Here is a 24,851-nt window from a genome sequence, read left to right as displayed (position 1 = left end):
CAAAGATGTGCAAATTAGGTGGATTAGCTATGCTAAATTGCCCCTAGTGTCCAAAAAGGTTAATTGGGCTTATGGGGATAGGGTGGAGGTGTGGGGATAGGATGGAACTGTGGGCTTGGGTAAGGTTCGCTTTCCAAAGGCCGGTGCAGACTTGATGGGCTGAATGGCCTCCTTCTGCACTGTAAATTCTGTGCTTCTATGATTCCACCACCCAACACTGCCAAATTATTCATATTCCCTCCACCACTGTCACACAGTAGCAGCAGTGTGTACCATATACAAAATTCATTGTAGCAACTAACGAAGGTTCCTTTGACAGCACCTTTGTTGCTCGTTCTGGGTGAGTGTGCTTAACACTCAATTTGGCTCTGTTTCGTTACTTAGCTCTGGAGTCGCCAGGTATCGTTAAGATACCGCCACAAGTTTCAAGGTCAAGTTCAAAGCAATAAAACCATACACCAATTAGTAAGTTCAAACAACTGAGTTTATTATAATACAATTATAATACTACCCAAGATGATGATTAAACTATTCCTACCACTAAATAAACCAATACTTATCTCAAAAGGAACTGCCAGATCAGGGGACAAGGCCTCTTGCTCTGCTCTGGTCTGCAGACTTCAGGTTGGTACGGGTTAAAAAGGGGTCAGGAGTGTCTATCGCTGGTAGCGATCGTTGTGAGACACTTACTTGCTGGCGGCTGCTGTCCCAAACCTCTCCTCTCTCTCGGTCAAGGTCTTTGGTAAAAGCTGGTCGAGATGCTGGTCCAGAGAGCAGGGCTGGTTAAGAAGAACGAACCAAGTGTGGGACCTGTCTTTTATAGGACCTAGGGCTTCACGCCCTTTTGGGCGGACCCTTTACCTGCTTGGAATCGATTGGGTCTCTTCCCAATCGATTTGTTTGAATCCCCCCAATACTGAGGCTATCTCTCGGCTACTGGGCGGGCCTTCAGGTGTTTTGTTTTCGAACCCCGCTGGTGCCGGGGTGTCTTGTTTCCCATACACTGTTGCAATCACTTCTCTATTTGTGACCATTGTCCCTGGGATCGTTCCATTGCTATTTTAAGTATCCCGGAGATTGCCTCATTAGTATACAGAATGTTCGTTTCGGCGCTGTCTGCTCTCTTAGCAGACAGAATACACATTGGCTTGGTGCAGCCTGCCTGTGCTGCAAACATTGTCCATTTTAACCTGCAAGCTTTGCGTTCCTCCATTTTGTATTGAGGGAATGGCCAACTTCGGTGGCTACACCTTCTAAACCGATGAACTCTAATGCCTAGATCTGTCTGGGTAGCATCTTCATGGGAAGACTACAACCTGCAAATTCCCCTATGCCACACACTACCCTGATTTGGAATTAGATAACCATACCTTCACTGTCATTGGGTCAAATGCTGGAATTCAGCACCCCCCCCCCCCCCCCCAACAGCATTGCGGGTATGCCTACACCCCATGGACTGCAGCGGTTCAAGAAGGCAGCTGACCACCTCCTTCTCATGGGCTATTATATATGGGCAACAACTGCTGACCTAGTCAGCAACGGTCATGTCCCACGAAAGGATGAAAGAAATGTGAATGCAGAGCGAAAAAGACAAACCAACAGTACTGTTACGACACCCTGGGCGTAAAGAAAAGAGCCTATGGGCGCGATTCTCTAGACGCGTTACCCTCGAGCAAGAGAACCATGGGGCCGGTGAAACCAGGGAGAGCCCACTCACTGGTTTCCTGGCAGTCGCCGGGCCTCGCGGTATTCACCCAAATCCCACGAGGCATCGGATTTGGAACTACGCCCAAAACGGGCATGACGAAACAGCGCTCCCAGAGGTAGGTCTTAAACCTACTTAAGACCTACTCACCCAGGATGCACTGGCCTCCCTCGATTTTCCGGCCTCTCTAGGGAGGCTGCAGCCGGGCGCCAATCAGTGCTGGTCCACAAGAACGTGGACCAGGCAGAACGGCAGCCGAGGAGTCTCCCAGGTTATCTGGGTGGTGAGGGATAGTGCAGATTAACCTTCCCCCTGCAACATGGACAACTTGGCACTGCCCAGCTGGCACCTTGGCACTGCCAAGATGCCCAGGTGGCACTGCCAAGCTGGCTGGAGCATTGCCTGGGTGGCAGTGCAAGGATGCCCAGGTGCGAGGGTGGCACTGCCAAGGGTCAGTGCCCAAGGGGGGGCCATGCCTATGAAATGAGGGTGGAGGGGGGATTGAAGGGTGGGGGTGTGCAGGGTAGGTACATTGGGGCCTCCAGGAGGGTTGGGTGTCCATATGAGGGGGGCCCCTGGCGGGATTTCCTCACTTGGGGGGTGGGGGGTAGTTCCCATGGGGGGTGTGGGGTAGTGTCCACGTGTGTGGGAGGTGATATTGCCCATGGGTGGGGGAGGACCCAGAAGCTCACTGTGACTGGGGAACCCTTTCAAAATGGCGGCCCAATCTCAGAGTTCAGCTCCCCAGTGCCAAAAAGAAAATGTGGGCTAAATCGGTGAGAAACTCTTCAGGGTCCAAAAAGTGTCATTGAATAGCGATGGGGAACGCTGTAGCAGATCCGGCGGGAAACTCCCCGACAAACCCGACACAAATAAACTTCAAAATTTTGGGGGAGAATCCCAGGTGGTTGTTTTGAGCACACGTTCCTTTAAGGCTTTCAGTTCGAGATTTCTGTTCCCTGTCTATAATGGTTTTCACTATAGATTGATTCAGGTCTCTGCAATTTTTGAAATGCAGCAGCTATCCAGCTTTTCTGGAGAAAACACAAGGGAGAGAGAGGGAGCAGGTCCTTGACTCTCAGCGCCCAACTTTGCTTTCCTTAGGTCTCTGGAAATCATCCCACACAAGCAGGATCCAATCACTACCTGTTACCAGGCAGAATATGACCTTTTGGCCAATTCATTGGCCACCAGCCAACAAATCGAAGCGGGTCCCAACCCAGTTCTCAGGTGCCACAAAGTTTGAGCTCTGTTGCTCGAAACATATACATGTTGCAACTTTTTGAGTTCATTAAGATACATGTTCATTAAGCATCCAAGGATCAAAATGGAAAAAAAAAGGGAAAAAAATTAAAGGAAGGGGGAATAAGGGAATCAACAGGAAGGACCCTTGCAGTACGTCAGACAGGATGTTCTGCTGAGAGCACGTCAGTGTTCAAATACTAACATTTGGCTTGTGTTCCTTCAGGGTTTCCGACTTCTCCTGGTCAGTCCTGATGCCTGCTGCAAATTATTCATGAAGCTCCAGCAAGAAGGTCACGGTGAAGCAATGTTGTTTGAAAGTGAGTTTCTGACCAGTTGTAACATTTCAACAGTTGCCATGTGCAACCCAATTCCTCCCTTTCTCTGAACTTGTCGTGGCCTGTTCTCCATCAGGCAAAGGCACCTTTTGATATGTTCGTAATAAAAATGTTGCATCTGGCGTGCACTTGATGGACTGAATGGCCTCTTTCTGTGTTCTAATGACTTCACGATGAAAGAAATAACAAGCCGTAGTAGCTATTTCTATACAAACTCATGTGAAATTGACAAAGAGATGTCCCAAAAGTAAGAGACAAACAGGGTTTGTCAATTCGATTGTTTAGATATTCCTGATACCAATTAGGTATAGGTCATGCAGAATGGAGGCCAGATGCTTTTCCATTGATGCTACTTTCCAGGCATCTTTCATGAACCAGTATGTGCTAAGCTGTTACTCCACTAAGATTACTGATAAACATAAATTGAAGACCATCGGCAGACGTCTACAAGGCATGTGGTCAGGAATGAGAGGCAGATAGCAAATCATTAATAGGTGGAATGGTTGGTCCCACAAACCTCACTGTAAAGTTAATGAGGAGATAATGGGAGAAAACAGCTGAATATGAAACAGTAATATTGTTTTTTGTATTTCTCATCCAGACCTAAATCCAGACCTAAATAAAACACCTATTAAAATTAATGAAATCCTAAACAATCAAGCACTACTCAGAGATAATGCTTACGTGCAGGTGAGTCATTATGATATAAAACAGAATATAAATGTTTTCGCACGTGAAAACTGTTCTATAACTATTTCAAATTCCCTGCGCCTTTTTCTCAGAAATGTGTTGATTGGAACCGAGATGTCCTAAAGAAAGAATTGGGATTGGATGAAGATGATATTATTGATATCCCCGCGTTGTTTCATATAAGAGAGTATTTCGAAAGGGCAGAAGCATTATTTCCAGATATGGTAAGTAACAAGTGGTGGGTGGTGGGTGGCTTGAACTCAGTATCTGCTTTCAGCTCTGGTGTATAAAGGTAGCCATTGGAATGAATCCCCAAATGCCCACCCTTTGCTCAGCACCTCAGTAGGAATCGAGTCTTTCCCAGAAGAATTGCAAACATAAAATACAACTTAATTTATATGTCACCGAATTAACAGAAGTATTTATTTTATCTGATTTTCCCTCCTCCTCCTTCTGATTTATTTTAATTACTTTCCATTTGATCATCAAGTGCCTTTTTCTTCAACAACCTGTAATTTGCCTTCCGCTGTTGTCTCTCTTTTCCTGGTTACCTCCTCGTTCTATCTCTTCTTCTGTCTGTCTGTTCCTGGTTATATTATTTTTCTGTGTCGCTCTTCGTTGCCTCAACACTTCATTCTCTTTATTATCATTCCAACAGTTTGAAAGTCCTATTGAGCAAAAAGACTGATTCTTTCTGTGTTCCTTTAGGTGAATATGATAGTCCTCGGCAAATACCTGGGCATTCCAAAGCCGTTTGGGCCTCTGATAAATGGAAAATGCCCGTTGGAATCTGCGGTGCGCGCAGCACTGGAACCACTCGGCCTGGATTGTAACTTCATCGATGACTTTGCTGCCTATCACCTGCAGTTTGGTGAAGTTCATTGTGGTTCCAATGTTCTTCGGAAGTCATTTGCTTTTAAGTGGTGGAATATGGAGATGTAATTGGCTCTTACAATTGCCATATGCCATAAGTAACAAAACATTGCTTTAGGTTTTATTTTGCTCTTGTGTAACTTGCAACCTGTTGGAAAAATATTAACACTTGACATTACCTGGACATTGGCATGCACCTTATGCCATGCCTGCACCTGATGTGCTGTAGTGGGATGTCAAAATCTATCTTCAATCAGTTTTTCTTAATAGTTAGTTGAAACTTTAAGACAAATAAAGCCTGTGCTTTGAATTCCTGTGGGTCTCTCTTCAGATGTAGTTTTGCCAACGGAACTAATTTTCATTCAAGTAAAAACAGAAACTTGCATTAACATAGCACCTTTAACCTCAGAGAACTTCCTTAAAATGCTTCTCAGAGGTATTAGGAAAATCATAATGGCACAGGTTGATGCTCGTTCCCTTGTGTTTGTTAGATGCTGACAACTGAGATTTCCTGGAAGGTTTGAACTATTGATTGAAAGCTTTTACTCAAAGTGCAATCATTCTTATATATTTTGTGACATCACCTGTTGAGTCAGATCCTGTCTTCACCCATGACGACGGCATTGCTGCAACAGCCTCAGTCCTCAACACTGACAACTGCCAATCTCCAGACGCAATTCTGCAACTCATCCGCTTCATTCTAGATCACAACGTCTTCACCTTCGACAACAAGTTCTTCATCCAGATGCATGGAACAGCCATGGGGACCAAATTTGCATCTCAATATGCCAACATCTTCATGCACAAGTTTGAACAAGACTTCCTCACCACACAGGACCTGCAACCGACGTTATACACCAGATACATCAATGACATTTTTTTCCTTTGGCCCACAGCGAAGAATCACTGAAACTACTACACGATGAGATCAATAAATTCCATCCCACCATCAGACTCACCATGGACTATTCTCCAAGTTCTGTTGCATTCTTGGACACACTCATCTCCATCAAGGACGGTCACCTTAGCACTTCGCTTTACCGCAAGCACTCAGACAACCTCACGATGCTCCACTTCTCCAGCTTTCACCCGAAACACATTAAAGAAACCATCCCCTATGGATAAGCCCTCCGTATACACAGGATCTGCTCAGACGAGGAGGAGCGTAACAGACACCTACAGATGCTGAAAGATGCTCTCATACGAACGGGATATGGCGCTCGACTCATCGATCGACAGTTCCAACGCGCCACAGCAAAAAACCGCACCGACCTCCTCAGAAGACAAACACGGGACACCACTGACAGAGTACCCTTCGTCGTCCAGTACTTTCCTGGTGCGGAGAAACTACGACATCTTCTTCGCAACCTTCAACACATCATCAATGAAGATGAACATCTTGCCAAGGTCATCCCCACTACTGGCCTTCAAACAACCGTGCAACCTCAAACAAACCATTGTTTGCAGCAAATTACCCAGCCTTCAGAACAGCGACCATGACACCACACAACCCTGCCAGGGCAATCTCTGTAAGACATGCCAGATCATCGACTCGGATACCACCATTACACGTGGTAACGCCACCCACCAGGTACGCGGCACATACTCGTGCGACTCGACCAATGTAGTCTACCTCATACGCTGCAGGAAAGGATGTCCCGAAGCGTGGTACATTGGCGAGACCATGCAGACACTGCAACAACGAATGAACGGGCATCGTGCAACAATCACCAGGCAGGAATGTTCCCTTCCAGTCGGGGAACACTTCAGCAGTCAAGGGCATTCAGCCTCTGATCTCCGGGTAAGTGTTCTCCAAGGCGGTCTTCAGGACACGCGACAACGCAGAATTGCCGAGCAAAAACTTATAGCTAAGTTCCGCACGCATGAGTGCGGCCTCAACCGGGATCTTGGATTCATGTCGCATTACATCCACCCCCCACCATCTGGCCTGGACTTGCAAAACCCTACCAACTGTTCTGGCTTGAGACAATTCACACCTCTTTAACCTGTGATTATCCCTCTCCCTGGATCTGTAATGATTTGATTACCTGCAAATGCTCGCATTCCAAGCATTGTCCAGCATCTCTGACTTTGTCTATATAAATGTGTCTGGAACATACCTCTCCATTCACCTGAGGAAGGAGCTGCGCTCCGAAAGCTCGTGTTTGAAACAAACCTGTTGGACTTTAACATGGTGTTGTAAGACTTCTTACTGTGCTCACCCCAGTCCAACGCCGGCATCTCCACATCATGTCTTCACCTGACATCTCTTATGCACAAGTTTTCAACTGGACAGCACCAGAGATTTAAAATGTTCTTTTTTTCAAATGACCTCACGTCTCCTTAACTCTGCAACATCCTCCAGACCAACAGCCGTCCAACACCAGAGTGCTGCATCAACTCTGGCCTCTTGTTTAAATCGCTCCACTACGAGTGGCAGTGCCTTCAGCTGTCTAAACTCCAAGCTCCGTAATTCTCTCATTGCTTCTCTGTCCTTTCTTCAGAGCTACTTCTTTGACTATGTGTTTAGTCACCTGTTCTAATAACTCTTCATGTGGTTTGGTGTCCAATTTATTTTTATGATGCTCTTGTGAAGTACCTTGGGGCGGTTTACTCTGTTCAATTAATGCAAATTGTTGAAACCCAGGTATGCTTTACTGCTGTCTTAGCCAAGATCAGCTAATTCAGCACAAACCAGCGATTTGATTTAGAATCTTTTTGATCTGTCCAATATTGTTTTGTAATTGTATAAGAGGATCCTGTATAATGTTAATAGGCCGCGTAATCCAGTGGGTGATAAAAAAAATACAATGGCACAGTAGAAATTGAGTTCATAGAATCTAAATATCATAGAATCCCAACAGTGCAGAAGGAGGTCATTTGGCCCAACGAGTCTGCATCAACCCTCGAAAGAGCACCCAACCCAGGCCCCAATCCCTGTCCCAACCCGGCACCCTCATCTAACCTTGTGGACTCTAAGGGGCAATTTATCATGGCCAATCCACCTAACATGCATCCCTTTGAACTATGGGAGTAAACCAGTGCACCTGGAGGAAACCCACGCAGACGCGGGGAGAACGTACAAACTCCACACAGACAGAGTCACCTAAGGCTGGAATTGGCTCTACTGTTCTATGTTCTATGAACTTGGGTCGCTGATGCTGTGAGGCAGAAGTGCTAACCATTGTGCCACCTTGCTGCACTTGGTGTTCACTGTGAGATGCTTTTAATTTTATTGAAGGGAATTTGAGTGCAGGATGCTTCCAAGGATCAATTCAATCCTGTGCTGGGATTCTTTTTATCTTCTGATGGAACCCTAATTCCAGGCCAGATAAAGACCCTGAAATCCATGCATTGTTTCTTTGCTCTACAGAACAAGGAAATCTCTCCTTCCTCATTATTGTAAACTGGACCATTTACATTTCAAGGTTATAAACATTGGCAAAAATGGCATGGACACCATCCAATTGGCATCTCCATCAGATAGAGCTTTGTTCTTAATCTATACTGTACTGGGTTTCTGTGGTGAAACTGCTTTCCAGTGAGTTTGTCTGTTGAGGAAAAATACTTTCATAAATCTTGCAGGATCATTGATAAACACAAATCTGCATAAGACGGTAACTGCAAAAAACTACACAGAAGCTTTGGCAAACTTAATATATCTTGGGTTTAAGGTGATTAAATAGATAAATTTGGTATAAATGTACATGTGAAATCCTCAAGGGGTTTATGATGATTTCAATCAATAAAGATTTGATAAAACTGTTGGCTGCTTTCTGTGTACTCAACTCATTTACCGCACAATACAGCTGTTATAGGTCAATATAAACTGGGGCAACACATCTCCCAACGATATGTACTAGTTGCAGAAAGAGACCCGAATACCAGGGGTCAGGAAACATTCCACTTACTGGACGGGACAGGGTAGATGCAGGAAGGATATTCCCGACGATGAGTGTGTCCAGGACTAGGGGTCACGGTCTGAGGATATTGGGTAGACCGTTTAGGAAAGGGATGAGAAGAAATTTCTTCACCCAGAGAGTGGTCGGTCTGTGGAATTCATTACCACAGAGAGTAGTTGAGGCCAAAACATTGTGGGCGGGATTCTCCGTCAGCTGAAGCCGGGTTTGGGAAACGCGGAGAATCGTTTTTGATGGCGAAATTGTGCCGGGCGCCGGTTTCATGTCAAATCACAATTCTCCGGTGCCTCGGCAGCGGAGTCAATGCATTCCACTCTGCATGTACAGTAAACACCGTTGGCATATCAATCATGGGGCTGACCCGGTATTCTCTGGGGCCTCCGTGATTCTCCGCCTGCACTGCGGGGAATTCCTGATGGCAAGGTTCACCTGTGCTTTCAAATATCGAGAAACAAGAGTCGTGGCTGATGAGGGGGCGAGAGGAGGTAGGACATGCAGAGGCGAGGCGCGACCGTGGGCTGCCGTTCCTGACACTGGTCGGGTTGACTAGTGTCCTGCCAGGGCTGGAGGGAGGTGGGGAGGAAAACAGGCCTTGGGGCCGGGGTGACCCCGCCCACGGGACTGGGGCAGTATCCATTGGGGCAGTCTGCACGGCAGCCATCTCGCTGTGCACCCCACTGACCACCCAGCTTGGCCCCAGGTTCTGCAAAGTGACACCGGCTATATGGGTGTCCCCACCCCACTTCCCCTGAACCCCAGACCCACCCTCCACCTCTGCCATACCAGCCCCCAACCGGGCGCCACCTGCCGGCGGGGCATCACGCGTCTCGCCCAATGGCAACACCCACAGTAGCCCCGACAGGAGGACCCACAAGACAGGGGCTGCGAAGTTACTGCTGAATGGGCAGCACCAGTCGACAGTACACCTGGCAGCAGGGATGGGCGCCAGGGCCAGAAGTACCCAAGGTGCCGGGCATCGATGGAGGCCTAGGATACAAGGGTGGAGGGCGAGGGTGTCATGCGGGGACAGGTCCGCAGTGCCAACCCGGATCACGCATGCCAGTCCAGTCCATGTGTGCACCAGTATGCGGTCAGACTCCGGCTGAGCAGGGGGACAGTGCGATATATTTGCCAGATCATGGCGCACCTGGCACCATGGAGGAATTGGGCGGGGGGGGGGGACACCTGCTCCCAGTGGCAGGCCAATTTTCACAAACCGAAAGGAGTTCCACTCAATGAGCATGCAGCTGGTGTGTAACCATGAGCTGTGCATCATGCGCGTCTGCGCCCGATACCTGGGCAGGGTGCACGACGCCTTCATCCTGGCACACTCGACTCTTCCTGGGCAACAGGGGTTATCCACTTCGGCTGTGTCTGATGACTCCTAGCTGGAGGCCACAGACCGACACTGAGGCCCGCTACAACTATGCCCATGCCACGACCAGGGGCATGAGCGAACAGTGTTTTGGCATCTTGAAGATGCAGTTCAGGTTCCTGAACTGCTCTGGAAGGGCCTTCCGGTACGGCACTGGGAGGGTCATTTGCATTGTGGTGGCCTGCTGTGTCCTCCTCTAACATTGCGCAGCAGAGTGGCGACGTTCTAGAGGAGGAGGAGGATGAACGCCAGGCCTTGCTCGACAAGGAGGATGCAGGGGAGGGGGGAGTAAAGGCAGGACATGGGGCCAAGGCAGGCACGAAAGGCCGCACAACGTATGCGCCAGGGCCAACGCACACGGGATGCTCCAATCACCTCCAGGTTCACCGACTAAGGGCGGGACTGGCCAGGGACACAGAAACTGCATTGCTCCCCCAGAACCCTGCCCCACCCCACCTGCAACCCTCTCCGTGATACATACCTGCTGCACTATGGGGTGTGCACCCTGGGTTGGCAGTAACAGCAGGCATGGTCCATTGGACGGAGGATGATGACAACCCGCTCGGCAAGAGCTCAGGTGCTCTGCATCGTTTGACAACGTCTGACCCCTGCCCACTGTCGCAATTACCACTGTCCACCTGTGATCCCTGCATACAAGCAGGCCGTTTTATTGCACGGTCCCATCAGCTTCCTGGGGTGGTGGGGGGAGGCACGGTGGGAGGGATGAGGGTGGGACACCAGAGCGCTGACTGAGCTGTGCTCCTTGAGCCAAGCCCAACCTCCTCTCCTCCATCGCGTCCAACAGTATCTCGAGTTCAGCGTCCGTAAAACGGGGTGCCACTCTCCTCGCTGCCAACTTGTTGGCTGGGAAGAAGTGTGTGCGGACTGCAGCGTCTATATCCAGCTGCAGCAATGTCAATCGCGAATTCGGCGAATCCCGCACCGTTTCCCATTGGAATCGATTGTGTTCCATGTGGCGCTGGTGCTAGCCCTTTAACGGTCACTGGATCGGTCCAAGTGCAGTGCCAGTTCTGCTGTTGCAGAAGTCCACAAATCCTGCCCTAGCATCAACACTTGGGGCTGGATTCCTCCGCCCCACCCGTCACAAGAACGCCACGGGCGAGACACAGACCGACAATGGAGAAGTCCATTGACCTCGGGCGTGATTCTCCAGTCGCGGGGCGAACGTGACCAGAGAATCTCGCCCTTCAGGAATGGAGAATCCGGTTGTGTATGTTTTCAAGAAAGTTAGATGAAGCACTTAGGGTGAAGATTAAATGATATGGAGGAGAAAGCAGGATTAGGCTACTGAGGTGGATGATCAACCATGATCATAATGAATGGCAGCCTCAAAGGGCAGAATGGCCTTCTCCTGCTCCTCTTTTCTAAGTTTCTGTGTTTCTATGTTTCCTGCAATGTAGCGAGCACTGGCCTAATGCAACCCACTGCGTCCCAGTTCATAAATGAGATAAGGAGTGTGACGTCGTGCGGGGTGCTCCATTGCCCGACACCGATATCAAAATCAGGGATCGGGCAGAGAATCCCCGTTTACAACCGAATCGGGGGCGGCACCTGTTTTCAGATGCTCCGCCCCCTCCAAACCAGCATCATCAAGGACTATACTGCACGCCACTGGGACGGCCCCAGGAACGTAACCTGAAAGCCCCCCCCCGCCGATGGGCTGAGTGCCCAACGGCACGGGGGATGTGTGCTCTGTTTTCAGGATCTTGTACGGCGCGACTGCTGCAGGTCGTCACCGTGCGCTTACGCAGCCAAGGACCCAGCAATTCTCCGGCCGCGTGTTTCGTGGAGGCTGGGAGTTTTACGTGGCGTGGCTGTTAGCCCCTCAGGTCAGAGCATCAGTGCGGGGGGCGGCACCAACGTTTCTGTCGTAAAATCAGACACATCCTCCAGAGACAGCCCTCAAAATTGGAGAATCCAGACCGTCATCTAAGAAGATCCAAAGGATGAAAGATACACATTAAAGGAGGAACAGGAAATAACTTTGAAAATGGATCAGTATTTTTGCACAAGCTTCATTTTCTGCTCCCTATTTGCATTTCCTTTACAATGAGGCAACACAGTGATTACAACGCATAATGTGTGCTTTGGGAGAATTTCACAATGCAATGTTTGTTCTCTAAGATGAGGTTATCAGAGTTCCTATGATCTTTTTTTTGAAAAAAGGGCTACTTTGGTCATCTGATTCAAATATAATCACCCATATGGCCGGTGTCACTTTTCAGAGGTGGTCATTTTGTACGTTAAAGTTTAGAACAAAGAACATTACAGCACAGGAACAGGCCCTTCAGCCCTCCAAGCCAGCACCGACCATGCTACCCGTCTGAACTAAAAACCCCTACCCTACCGGGGACCATATCCCTCTATTCACATCCTATTCATGTATTTGTCAAGACACCCCTTAAAAGTTGCTATCGTAACTGCTTCCAATATCTCCAACAGCGAGTTCCAGGCTCCTACCACCTCTGTAAAAAAAAACTTGCTTTGCACATTTCCTTTAAACCTTGCCCCTCACACCAAAAACCCCACCTAGTAATTGACTCTTCCACCCTAGGAAAAAGTTTCTGATTATCCACTATGAATATGCCCCTCATAATCTTGTAGACTTCTATCAGACCTGCCCTCAAGCTCTGTCGTTCCAGTAAGAACAAACCATGTTTCTCCAACCTCTCCTCATAGCTAATGCCCTCCATACCAGGCAACATCAAGATAAATCTTTTCTGTACCCTTTCCAAAGCTTCCACATCCTTCTGGTAGTGTGGCAACAGAATTGAACACTATGGACGGGATTCTCTGACCACCCGCCGGGTCGCAGAATCGTATGGGGGCGGCGTGAATCCCGCCCCGCCGCCGGCTGCCGAATTCTCCGGCGGCGTTTTTTTGCGGGAGCAGGGATCACGTCGTGCCGGTCAGGGACCGCTGGCAGTGCTCCCCCCGGCGATTCTCCAGGTCCCAATGGGCCGAGCGGCCGCCCGTTTTCGGCCGGTACTGCCGGTGTGAAATGGACAAGGTCAATACCGGCGGGCCGTGGCTCGGAGGGTGGCCTGCGGAGTCCTTGGGGGGGGGGGGGGGGGACACGGTGGCCTGGCCAGTGATCGGGGCCCACCGTGGGGGCACTCTTTCCCTCCGCGTTGGTCTGTGTAAAGCTCCGCGATGGCTGGCTCTGGAAAGAAACCCCTGCGCATGCAGCAGAACACGCTGGCGCTCCCGCACATGCGCCAACTCACAGCGGCCGGCGGAGGCCCTTTGGCTCCGGTTGGCGCAGCGCCAACCACTTCAGCGCCGGCTTGGCCCACGGAAGTGCAGAGGATTCCGCACGTTCTGGGTGGCCTGACGCCGGAGTGGTTCCCGCCACTCTTTGGCGCCAGTACGACCCACCTGCCAGTTGGGGGAGAATCCCGGCCTATATTCCAAGTGCAGCCTAACTAAGGCTCTATAAAGCTGTAACATGACTTGCCAATTTTAAAACTCAATGTCCTGGCCGATGATGAACGCAAGCATTCCTTCTTGACTACCTTCTCCACCTGCGTTGCCACTTTCAGTGACCCATGTACCTGTACACCTAGATCCCTCTGCCGATCTTAAGGGTTCTGCCACTTACCTGTATATTTCCCATCTGTATTAGACCTTCCAAAATGCATTACCTCACATTTGTCTGGATTAAACTCCATCTGCCATCTCTTCGCCCAAGTCTCCAACCGATTTATATCCTGCTGTATCCTCAGACAGTCCTCTACGCTATCCGCAATTCCACCATCCTTTGTGTTGTCTGCAAACTTACTAATCAAACCAGTTACATTTTCCTCCAAATAATTCATATATATTACAAACAACAAAAGGTCCCAGCACGGATTCCTGAGGAACGCCACTAGTCACAGCCGTCCATTCATTCCACTGCTACCCTCCGTCTTCTATGACCGAGCCAGCTCTGTATCCATCTTGCCAGCTCAACTCTGATCCCTTACAACTTCACCTTCTGTACCAGTCTGCCATAAGGGACCTTATCAAAGGCGTCACTGAACTCCAGGTTGACAACATCCACTGCCCTACCCTCATCAATCGTCTTCATCACTTCCTTGAAAAACTCAATCAAGTTAGTGAGACACAACTTCCCTTTCACAAACCATGTTGCCTCTCGGTAATCTGTCCACTTATTTCCAAGTGGGAGCAAATCCTGTTGTTGCTCTGTTTACTTCCTACAAATATAGCAGTCAATATGGTCGCCTTCCTTAATCCTAATTATGTTTACACTCAAGAGTCGCCAGGTATCGATACGGCACAAGGTTCAACCCGAATGCTGATCAAAGAGCCAATACACCAGTTAGTTAGTTCAAAGTCAATACTATTTATTTACTAAGATCTACTCATGCACAAAGTATTAGAAACTAAACTATCTCTAACGCTAAGGCCTATACTTAAATTCGGGTGCCCACTCAGTAAGAGGAACAATGGCCGTTATTCGGATAGGAGGTTGTTGGGTTCGAAGAGGTACAGGAGAACAGCTAAGGTCGTCCGTCTGGTAGCGAGCGTTGACCTTGAACTTACTTGCTTCTGGTGATGCTGGTGGACGGGTCTCTCCGCTTTGAGAGCCAAGTCCAAGAGAGCGAATCTCTCGTGGGGGTTCCTTCTTATACCCGGAGGGGCTTCGCACGCTTTTAGGCGGGCCTTAAACTTGGCCCCAATTAATTGGGCCGCTTCTCAATCACTGGTATTGATCTTGACCAATAAAGGGGTGGGCATGTCTTTGGTGGCCGTTGGCCTTGCTTTGTTTGTGTCTTTCTGGCACCGGGATGTCTGCAATAGTATTGGTTACTTGAGTGTCATTCCTTTGTTCCTGGAGATGTGCCATCAATATGTTAATCGACCTATAGTTTCAATTCCGTCTGGGAGCTGTTTCCCAAATATACATTCAGGCTTCTGTGCCTGCTTGTTTTCTAGCATTGTCCACAGTTCCCTATATTCGTTGCAAGAGTCCATTTTGTATTCTGGAAGTGGCCATCCCAGATGGTTACACTCCCTCCTTGTGATCCTCAATGCGAAGCGTGAAGGATCATATTACTGCATCTTCTTTGTTCTCCTCTAAGTCAAGCACCCGTAAGCAGGGACAGGCTCTACTCTACTCTGTCCTATGGATGGGAACTTTACCCAAGTTGTTTTATATACGCACACATTATTATAAAACTCTACAGGGCGCTATAACATTCAGGCATACATTACAAAATAAAAACACAGGAACCTCGAACTATTCTTATCTAAACTATCCTTAATCAATGAAAAACATGTACAACATTATAAACCATACAGTAGCAGCAATACACATCTCTGTGGCTTGGCAGTCAAGCACAGAGTTTTACATTTTTTTATTAGAACAGACAAACAAAAAAAAGTCGATGCACTTTAATTCACTTAGAGAGTGGGGGTTTGCTAAAGTCCGAAAATAAGGGGTCTGAAGGTATATACCGGGGTGCAGGAGGCTTTCCTCCGCCATTTCCCAAGTCTCGGGTGTCTGAATGACATTGCAGAGTATCACAATAACTAATAGTGCTTCTACAACGTAGGACAGGCAATACCAGGTGATGAACTTGTCACACCAGGCTGGTGTATCAGTTGCTGTCTCTGGGTAGTGTGTGGCAGGGATGGGAAACATTCACAGCCTGTGGGGTAGGGGTCAGGGGGGGAAAAAATTGCATCCGCGTGCCGCTGTAGGGATTCCGCGAAGATCCACATGTAGACCATGATGTCTGTCTTCATGTTCTCTTCTTCCTTCCGTGGTCTTCCTGTGGCTTCTGTGGTTCTGGATTTCTGTGGACACAAGCATAATATCTGTTATTATCTTGCTTAAGATCTCGTATGTCTGTCCTTTATTATCAATTACCCATTATAATTGGTCACCATCTATGACCCCCCTCATTTTTCTTTAAACAAAATATTTTGGGACAAGACATCCGAGAAGAAAATGCTGTCACAGCGCGAACAGTCTTGCAGCCTATGCGATCGATGCGGTGAGTGTACCATCCTAGTGTTTGAGGAGGTAAATAGCATATGGAGAGCTACCTAAGGGTCTCCGTAAAACAAACAAAAGAGTCTTGAACCAAAAATTCCGAATGGGGTGCTTATGGGCTGCAGCAGGCAAGAATGGGTGGAGTCCCTGGGTAGGACGGTGACCAGTGCCGTATGTGCTCAACCCGAGCGTAGCTGACCAGGGGGTCCTCAGGCAGGGCAGGGACCAGTGCCGTTTCTCCACTGCTTGAGTGACCGGACATAAACGGTAAGAATTTGTGTTTGCTGTGGATGCTGCCTCTTAGGATTACCTTCGAATTAGAAGAGTAGCTATGATCGGTTGTCTGCCGACAAAACTTGTTCCATTAACTGCCGGTGGGAGTTAAAAGAGCGGTGGCGTGGGGGTCATGAAAACTTTAAGTGAACAAACAACAAGTAACATTTACAGTAACACACATTTAAAATAACAAACTAACATAACAAAATCGTGCAGGTTCCATGAGAAAGGACACCGCAAAGCTCCATCGGTTCCTTTTTACCATCATCTGGACACCTCATTGCTCTATAGCGAACAGAGTCGCAAAGGGGTTCATTTGGTGGAAGTCAGACTCTAAGTCATCATCTTCTCCCGGTTGCCATACTCGTGACTGGAGTGGTTGTGCCAAAGCTGGGGTCCATCTCATCACTCCGGATGAGTCTGTACGAACTGTCTTGGTGCCAATGTTTCGTGTCGAGGTTGGAGGTGGTAGGGGGCAATCCATAGTCGTCGGGCGGTGGGTCTGCATCAGGGGCTTTAATGTATGTGGTCTCAAAGGGGTCGCTGGAATCTTGTTCGGAGTCGCTGGGGATGGGGCCTGGTGCAGGGGTGTAATCGTGTTGATGTGTCATGGGGCTGTCGCTGCTGGTTGAATGAAGGGAGAGGCGGAGTCATGCCTCCGGGGATGGAGTCGTGGTAGTGTCGGAGGATGGGCTGGACTGGTTGGGGGAGGGTAGGAATAGGTCGCTCGTAAGCGGGGCGTGTTCATCTGCTGCTGCAAGTGAGATGTGGTGTGAATGGTTCTTCTGCGTGCCATAAGCCTTAAACTGGTTTATGTGGAATCACGCAGACTTGCCATTGGGATAGGTGATATTATATACGATGGGGCTGACTTTATCAGAAATGGAGTACGGTCCTGAAAATTTGGGAGAAAGGAATGAACTGGGGTTGTACAGGGCTAGCATGACCTGCTGCCCTACTACAAATTCTGTGGCGTGCACAGTCTTGTCAAAGCAAACTTTACTTTGCTTCTTTCATGTCCCAAGCCTAACAGCTGCGGCGAGCTGGGCTGTTTTTACATTCTCTATAATCTGCTGAACTGCTTTCTCATTCATGAGGGCGGTGACTGCGGGGCTGGCCAAATAGAGTCCTAACAAATATTCTGTCCCTTTCATGGGTCGTCTGGTCATGAAGGTGTGGGGGGTGTATCCTGTCGACATGGATACCGTGTTTATTATGAACATTAGTGCAAAGGGGAGAACTGTGTCCCAGGTGCTATTGTGCTGTTACACCATTTTCCTGAGGGTTGCTTTTAAAGTCCTATTCATTCTCTCAACAATACCGCTTGATTGGGGGTGGTATGCAATGTGGAATTTTTGTTTCATTCCGAAAATTGGAAGGACGTTTTTCATCACTCGTCCTGTAAAATGTGAGCCTTGGTCTGACTCTATGCTGCGTGGGAGACCCCATCTTGTAAAAATGTGCTGGGTGAGGATCTTGGCTGTCGCTTTAACTGTGTTCGTTCTGGATGGAAAGGCTTCCACCCATTTTGTGAAGGTGTCGATGACCACCAACACATACTTAAAACCATTCCTGCAGGGGGGTAGGGGTCCTATATAATCAATCTGCAAGTTCGTCGAGGGGCCATTAACGGGGCGGGTATGACTAAACTGACCTTTCCTTGCGTATCTGTCCGGATTGTTCTGGGCGCAGATTAAACAGTTTTCAATGTAGTGCGTTACATTGGCTTTTAAATCGGGCCACCAGCAGAGAGGTCTGAGGTGGGCGAGGGTTGCTTCTATGCCCTGATGTCCATGGTTGTCATAGAATTGACAGATAATTTGGTTTCTGTCCTGAGTTTGGGCCACATAAATACCTTCTTTTAAAATTACACCGTCATGAGTTCTCAATGTGTTCTTGTGTTTATCATGGGAGACTAGGAAGTTGCCTTTTAAAACTTCCCTGAGCTTCTCGTCTTCTTTTTGGGCCTGTGCTAAATCCTGAACGTTGGTCTGTGAGATCTGAACTGCATGTATTGCGGCACTCTCGGAAGGATTCCAAAAGTGACCGTGCCTGGAACCTGCCTTTGCTAGTGCGTCTGCCTATGAACTTTAATAATCCCATATTTCCGATCTTTTGCTGTCTTTAGGATATGCTGGAGTAATGGGGCTGAGGGTAGGGGTTTTCCATCTACGGAAACAAATAACTCTAGATTCCCACAGGGGTAGGAATTCTGTTAAACTATTACAGACATGTAGACTGTCGGAATATTTGTCGGCTGGGGTCAGGAACGAGTCAGGGTGCTCGACAACATACACTACGGCTGCTAGTTCTGCTGCCTGTAAGCCTAGATGTCCGGGCAATTTCAAGGATATCTCCTCTGACGCGCGTCTCTGCGCATCCTCTACATATATACCGCAACCAGTAATCCTTTCACCGTTCAAAACTGTGGAGGAGCCATCCACATAAATCCTAAGGGGTGCGCCTATGTCTGTGGGCTGGGGTCTCTGGGGTGTAGTACCTGGTTTCGGGGGAGCTGGCTTTGGTACAAAGGGTCCTGTGTTGTGCCTAGTTATTATTTCAACTCATGTGGGGTGCCTGCATAGTGTAAATTGTCTGCGAGCAAAGTGTGTATTTTTGTCCTCTTCACTGTTATGTCCCGTCCCTATAAGAGAAGGGTCCATCAGGCGGTGCGAATTTGGCTGACTGTGCCGTCTTTTAATCTACCAGCAAGTCGGAGTTGTGTTGGGGTGTGCTCAGTTAAAATGGTGATGGGGTTGAGTCCTGCAATGTAGGCGAAGTATTGAACTGCCCAAAAAACTGCGAGCAGGTGCCTTTCGCAGGCAGAAAATCCCTGCTAAACTGGATAAGTACTCGTGAGGCGTATGCAACGGGGTCAAAACAATCACGTCTTTCTTGGAGGAGCACGGCCGAAAGGGTTCGGTCGGTGGTTCCAACTTCAATTGCATATGGGGAGAGTGGATCTGGGACCTGTAACGCAGGGGCTGTGCTGTGGGCTCTTTTTAATGCATCCATGGCATCCGTGTGCTGTGGAAGCCATTCCCATGGTGCTTGCTTCTTTAGGAGTTCGGAGAGGAGCGCTGCTTTTGTGGCAAAACCGTCGATGTGATTCCTACAGTAGCCAACCAGTCCTAGAAATGACCGGAGGGCCGTGACATTATGGGGCAGGGGTGACTTGACGATCAAGTCGATTCTGCTCGATCTCGCATTTGCCATGTATGATCACTTTTTCCTGAAGAATCTGGGCCTTTTTGGGGTTCACTTTACAGCCAATTTGTTGAAGGAATCCTAATAATTCGTCGAGAATCAAATTCGCTCTTTCTTAGTGTCGGTCTGTAGAAGCAAGTCATCTACATACTAGACAAGGCAATCGGGTCGGGAAAATTTGGCTAATCCATTTGCCAGCTGTCGGTGGAAAATGGAGGGGGGAGTTGTGGAAGCCTTGTGGAAGGCACGTCCACGTGTATTGCTGTCCCTGTAAGGTGAAAGCAAATTTATATTGGCACGCTTTATCCAATGGAATGGACCGAAAGCCATTGCTAATGTCCAAAACCGGAAAAAGATTTGACTGGAGTCCCTGTTTTAGCATTGTCGCGGGACTTGTGGCTATGGTGGGGGCTGCAACTGGAGTTACTTTATTTAGTGCCCGTTAGTCGATGGTCAGTCGCCATGATCCATCAGGTTTCCTGACGGACCAAATTGGTGCATTGTTTGTTGAGGCTACTGAACGGAGTATGTCTTGGTCAAGCAAATCTGGATAACCTTTGTGATTTCTCCCTGCTTCTTGGGGAAAACCGTACTGCTTTTGGGGTTTGGGGTCGGGATCTGTAATGTTCACTAACCCAGCGATCTTGCCACAGTCGTGCTTGTGCTGGGCAAAAGCTGCTTTGTGTCGCTGCAAAATGTTCCTAACTTCTCTATCCTGACTAATGGCTCGAGGATCGAACCAGAAGTCTCCTACTGCACTAATTCTGTTTTCGTACTCTCCAACTGTGAGCATGGCAGGGGCTCATGCTGCCTTTGCCATTCTCCACACACATTTGTTTACGGGGTCGAATGATAGATTGTGGGAGCTCATAAAATCTATGCCTAAAATGTGTTTGGCTGTTTGGGGTAAATTGACTAGAACTACGGGGTGTTTAGTTTTAATGTTCCCTATCTGAATTGCTACAGGGGCTGTGATGTGTCCCTGCTGCAAGTGCCCTGTAAAACCGCTGAGAGTAATGGTGTCTGTGGTGGGCCATGTGTCTCGCTGAAACATTGTGTAGGAATTGAACGTGGTGCGGGACCCTCCTGTGTCCCAAAGAAATTCTACGGGGTGTCCCCGGACTGTGCCTGCAACTACCGGTCTCCCGGACTTGTCCCAAAGGGTGTCGAAGACCCAGGTTGGGGAGTCCAAACGCCGTCAATTGGTGCAGTTCATATCTGTTTTATCAGAACGGGCGCTAATACTATGGATTGGCTTGGCCCTATCCTTATTCAGGGTGCCTGTCTGCTGGTTTTGCTGCTGCTTCTGGGGCACATTGCACTCTCGTGCGTAGTGTCCTAATTGTCCAAGATTGTAACATTCGTGGGATTTAGTTTGCTGTGGGCCGTTTCTTCCCTCATTTACCCATGCGGGGTTCTGGTGCGTCCTAACTGGATGCATGTTCGCATCTGCCTGCTCTTCCTCTGCTTTACCACAAGCTGATTTTCCCTGCATGGACTATGCCCAAGCGCGGGACAATCTCTTTAGTACCCATTTCTCATTGTGGGTTTTGTCTGAGGGGTCGTAATTTGCGCAAGCTCTCTGTCCTGCTTCTGTCGCTTGAGAGACTAGGATTAGAGTCCATTTGTCAATATTGTCTGGGCTTAAATGGTCACGGGCTAACTCTCCAAATACCGCTGGCTCTGAAATGAATCCACAAGCATCCAGCAAACACTGTGGGGTGCTCTGTCTTTTTCTGCCTACATTTGTTTAGGCCTTCTACAGGATCTCCTTTGTTGTAGCCAATCGCATCTAGGATCGCTGCATGCATTTCTTGGAGGGTGCCTCCTCCTACATTCTGTGGTCGGGAAAGGCTGCCATGACTGAGGGGTCGAGGCTCAAAACTGTGAGCTTCACTTGCTCCTTTTCATCCAGGCCGTACATGGTCGCCTGGTGTTTAACTCTTGCGAAATAATGGTGTGAGTCCGCTGTGGGTTGGAACGGTGTTATCTTATCGCACGCATCCCTTAATTAAGTGACGGTCAATCGAATGGTGTACAGAAAGTCTGGGTCTCTGTCTGTTGTGGCCCTGCGCTGTGTGGTAACAGGGCTCATAGGATTGTGCTCTGCCTGTTCCTTTTCTGTGGCTTGTCCTGTGTACATGTGTCATGTACATATCTATGGGCAGTCTCATTTAACTCCTGCCAATCGGGGCCATTTTCTTTGTCTGACTGGGGTCGTGCTCTGGAATCCATTTTTACAGAAAGCAGAGATTGCAGGTCTGCAATTTGCTTCCGACATTTTGCGTGATCTACCAAGCTCAATTTGTTCCGTCGTGGAAGTGAGGAGTGCTCGTAGGGCTGCTTTTAGATCATTACATTGTTTCTGTAACTTCTCAACTTGGTCTTCTGTTTCCTCTCTTACCAATACCGTGCATTGCGTGTCTTGGTAGGCCTTATCATATTGCGACTGAAAGCTGCTTAAATGGGTGAGACAAGATTGGTGTGCCCGTTTGACATCCTCCATCTCCTTGTCCTTCGCCACTAACTGCTCGCAGTTCCCTGTTTTCTTTCTCATACTCACTCACGTCTCCCTCATTGTTCTTATCTCTCTCTCTCTTCAATCTCTCTGCAGAGCGTCCTCACGACCTCCTCTATGCCGTGCAATTGTGCCAAGCAGGACATAATTGCCATCAGCTTGAGAGCTTTCCCTAACCTCTTCTTACGGATCTCTGTCAGGTTCTCCCACCAAGTATGCCCTATACTTCCGGGACCTGTTTCATCATTCGCACAAAATTCACTCCTAAGGGGCCATCCTTTCCCGTGGAGGTATTTTCTAATCTCCCCATATGGGACATTGTCCTAGTCTACTGGTCGCTGGCACCTCAAATTCCTGGGGGTTCGTAAGGCGTTCCATTGCCTTCATTGCCATTTCTATCGCTATCTCTGGGGTTCCTAACCGAATTTGGAACAGGGGGGAATAGAATGGTGATGTAAACACGGGTAAGGCTTACGCTATTTTCCAGCCTACAAAACTCCCAACAGTTTTACGCAACAAAATCTCTCAGGTTTACCTATCCCTGTCAGTACGCATGCAAATAACTGTTGCTCGTTCTGGGTGAGTGTGCTTAACACTCACCTTAGCTCTGTTTCTTGTTCTACGCTCTGGAGTCGCCAGGTGCCGTTAAGACACCGCCACAAGCTTCAAGGTGAAGTTCAAAGCAATACAACCGTACACCAATTAGTAAGTCCAAACAACTAGAGTTTATTATAATACAATTATAATAACTACCCATGCACACGCTAAAGGAATAAAGGTTTGATCAGTATTGGTCTTGCGCTTGTGGTTTTTCTTTTTCCAATTGGATTCTAATTCAAATTTGGGTGTTCTCGGAGTGACAAAGCCACTTCTAGGTCGAGTCCCGTCAGATATCACCAGTAATGTTGCTGTTTACTTGCTATAAAAATAGCAGTCAATATGGTTACCTTCCTTAATCCTAATTATGTTTACACTTAGAGTCGCCAGGTATCTCTCGATACCGCCACAAGGTTCGACCCGAATACTGATCAAAGAGCCAATACACCAGTTAGTTAGTTCAAAGTCAATACTATTTATTTACACACACAGTAAGATCTACCCATGCACAAAGTATTACAAACTAAACTATCGCTAACGCTAACACCTATACTTAACTTCAGGTGCCCACTCAGTAAGAGGAACAATGGCCGTTGTTCGGATAGGAGGTTGTTGGGTTCGAAGAGGTACAGGAGAACAGCTAAGGTCGTCCGTCTGGTAGCGAGCGTTGACCTTGAACTTACTTGCTTCTGGTGATGCTGGTGGACGGGTCTCTCCACTTTGAGAGCCAAGTCCAAGAGAGCGAATCTCTCATGGGGGTTCCTTCTTATGCCCGGAGGGGCTTCGCTCACTTTTAGGCAGGCCTTAAACTTGGCCCCAATTAATTGGGCCGCTTCTCGATTACTGGTATTGATCTTGACCAATGAAAGGGTGGGTGCTCTGATGGCTGGGCATGTCTTTGGTGGCCATTGGCCTTGCTTTGTTTGTGTCTTTCTGGCACTGGGATGTCTGCAATAGTATCGGTTACTTGAGTGTCCTTCCTTTGTTCCAGGAGATGGGCCATCAATATGCTAATCGACCTATAGTTTCAATTCCGTCTGGGAGCTGTTTCCCAAATATACATTCAGGCTTCTGTGCCTGCTTGTTTTCTAGCACTATCCACAGTTCCTTATATTCTTTGCGAGCGTCCATTTTATATTCTGGAAGTGGCTGAGAGTTTGGCTCAAGTTAGAATCAGAGCTTGATGGGAAATGGAATGTCAAGTTAGAATCAGAGCTTGATGGGAAATGGAATGTCAAGGTTTGTGTAATATGTGTATGTGCCTTGTGAGATGAATTGCTTCTGTGTTCGGCTTGGTATGGCCTTATCGCGATCCTGGCTGTGACTGGCTGCGAGAACGAGACGCAGCTGGGGGATGAGTTACTCCTTCTGAGATAAAAATTGCTATGCTATGTAGCTAATGAACTAACTGTGTGGCTATTGAAAGAAAGAAATATATGAAGGAGGGGTTTGAGGGGTTTTGTACAAGTATATAATTAACTGTAACTGAAAGAAAATTGCCTTCACTTGCTGTAACTCAGAGTTACACTGGTGTAGCCCCGTGGTGAATAAAAGAATCATTGAAGTTATCTGGTGTTCGACTGATACTTGCATCCGGACTGAAAGTTAGGAATTCTCATTTGGTGGCCCATACAGGGATCTCTGGTGCATCGACAGAAGCAGATGGTGTAAGCGACAGATCGTCTCCGGACGCGTAGGGGAAATAGGGCCCCCAAATGTGAGTATTTTTTACCACTTTGGTTTTTCCCCTTCGCTGTCCCGGTCGCGAGCCTGTGCCTACTGCTGGAGACGTCCCTACGAGATTCAGGTTAGTCCGGCGAACCCCAGAAAGTAAAAGAGCTTGGGTTAGAGTATCTGAGGTTAGAATCCTCTGCAAGGGTTGGAGTCCCTAAGAAATAGTTAAAAGAGGTAAAGAGATATCAATGCCAACATGATCTTTGTTATTACCCAAAACCTTCGCGATAAAAGTTCCTGTTAACCTTGTAAGGCGGGTGACGTAGAATATTTACGGTGTCACCTTCGAGCTGTAAATTTTTTTTTTTTATAAATGTTTTTTATTGAGTTTTCATGTTTTATATTGAACAAATT

General features: G+C 48.1%; 1 protein-coding gene across 1 annotated transcript in view; it reads left to right on the top strand.

Annotated features, from left to right (window-relative positions):
* Positions 1 to 5,505, top strand: part of LOC119979524 (protein-arginine deiminase type-2-like) — a 95,079-nt gene extending 89,574 nt beyond the window's left edge. Inside the window, exons 13-16 of the mRNA XM_038821890.1 lie at positions 3,174 to 3,267; positions 3,887 to 3,975; positions 4,068 to 4,199; positions 4,684 to 5,505. Of these exons, the coding sequence (XP_038677818.1) occupies positions 3,174 to 3,267; positions 3,887 to 3,975; positions 4,068 to 4,199; positions 4,684 to 4,917 (549 nt within the window). The 3' untranslated portion in view covers positions 4,918 to 5,505. The remainder of the gene's footprint in view (positions 1 to 3,173; positions 3,268 to 3,886; positions 3,976 to 4,067; positions 4,200 to 4,683) is intronic.
* Positions 5,506 to 24,851: the final 19,346 nt, after the last annotated feature.

This window comes from Scyliorhinus canicula, chromosome 16 (assembly GCF_902713615.1).
Source record: "Scyliorhinus canicula chromosome 16, sScyCan1.1, whole genome shotgun sequence".
Lineage (NCBI taxonomy): Eukaryota > Metazoa > Chordata > Chondrichthyes > Carcharhiniformes > Scyliorhinidae > Scyliorhinus > Scyliorhinus canicula.
The sequence above is the reverse complement of the archived record's forward strand: the minus strand, read 5'-3'. Positions and strand labels throughout refer to the sequence as shown.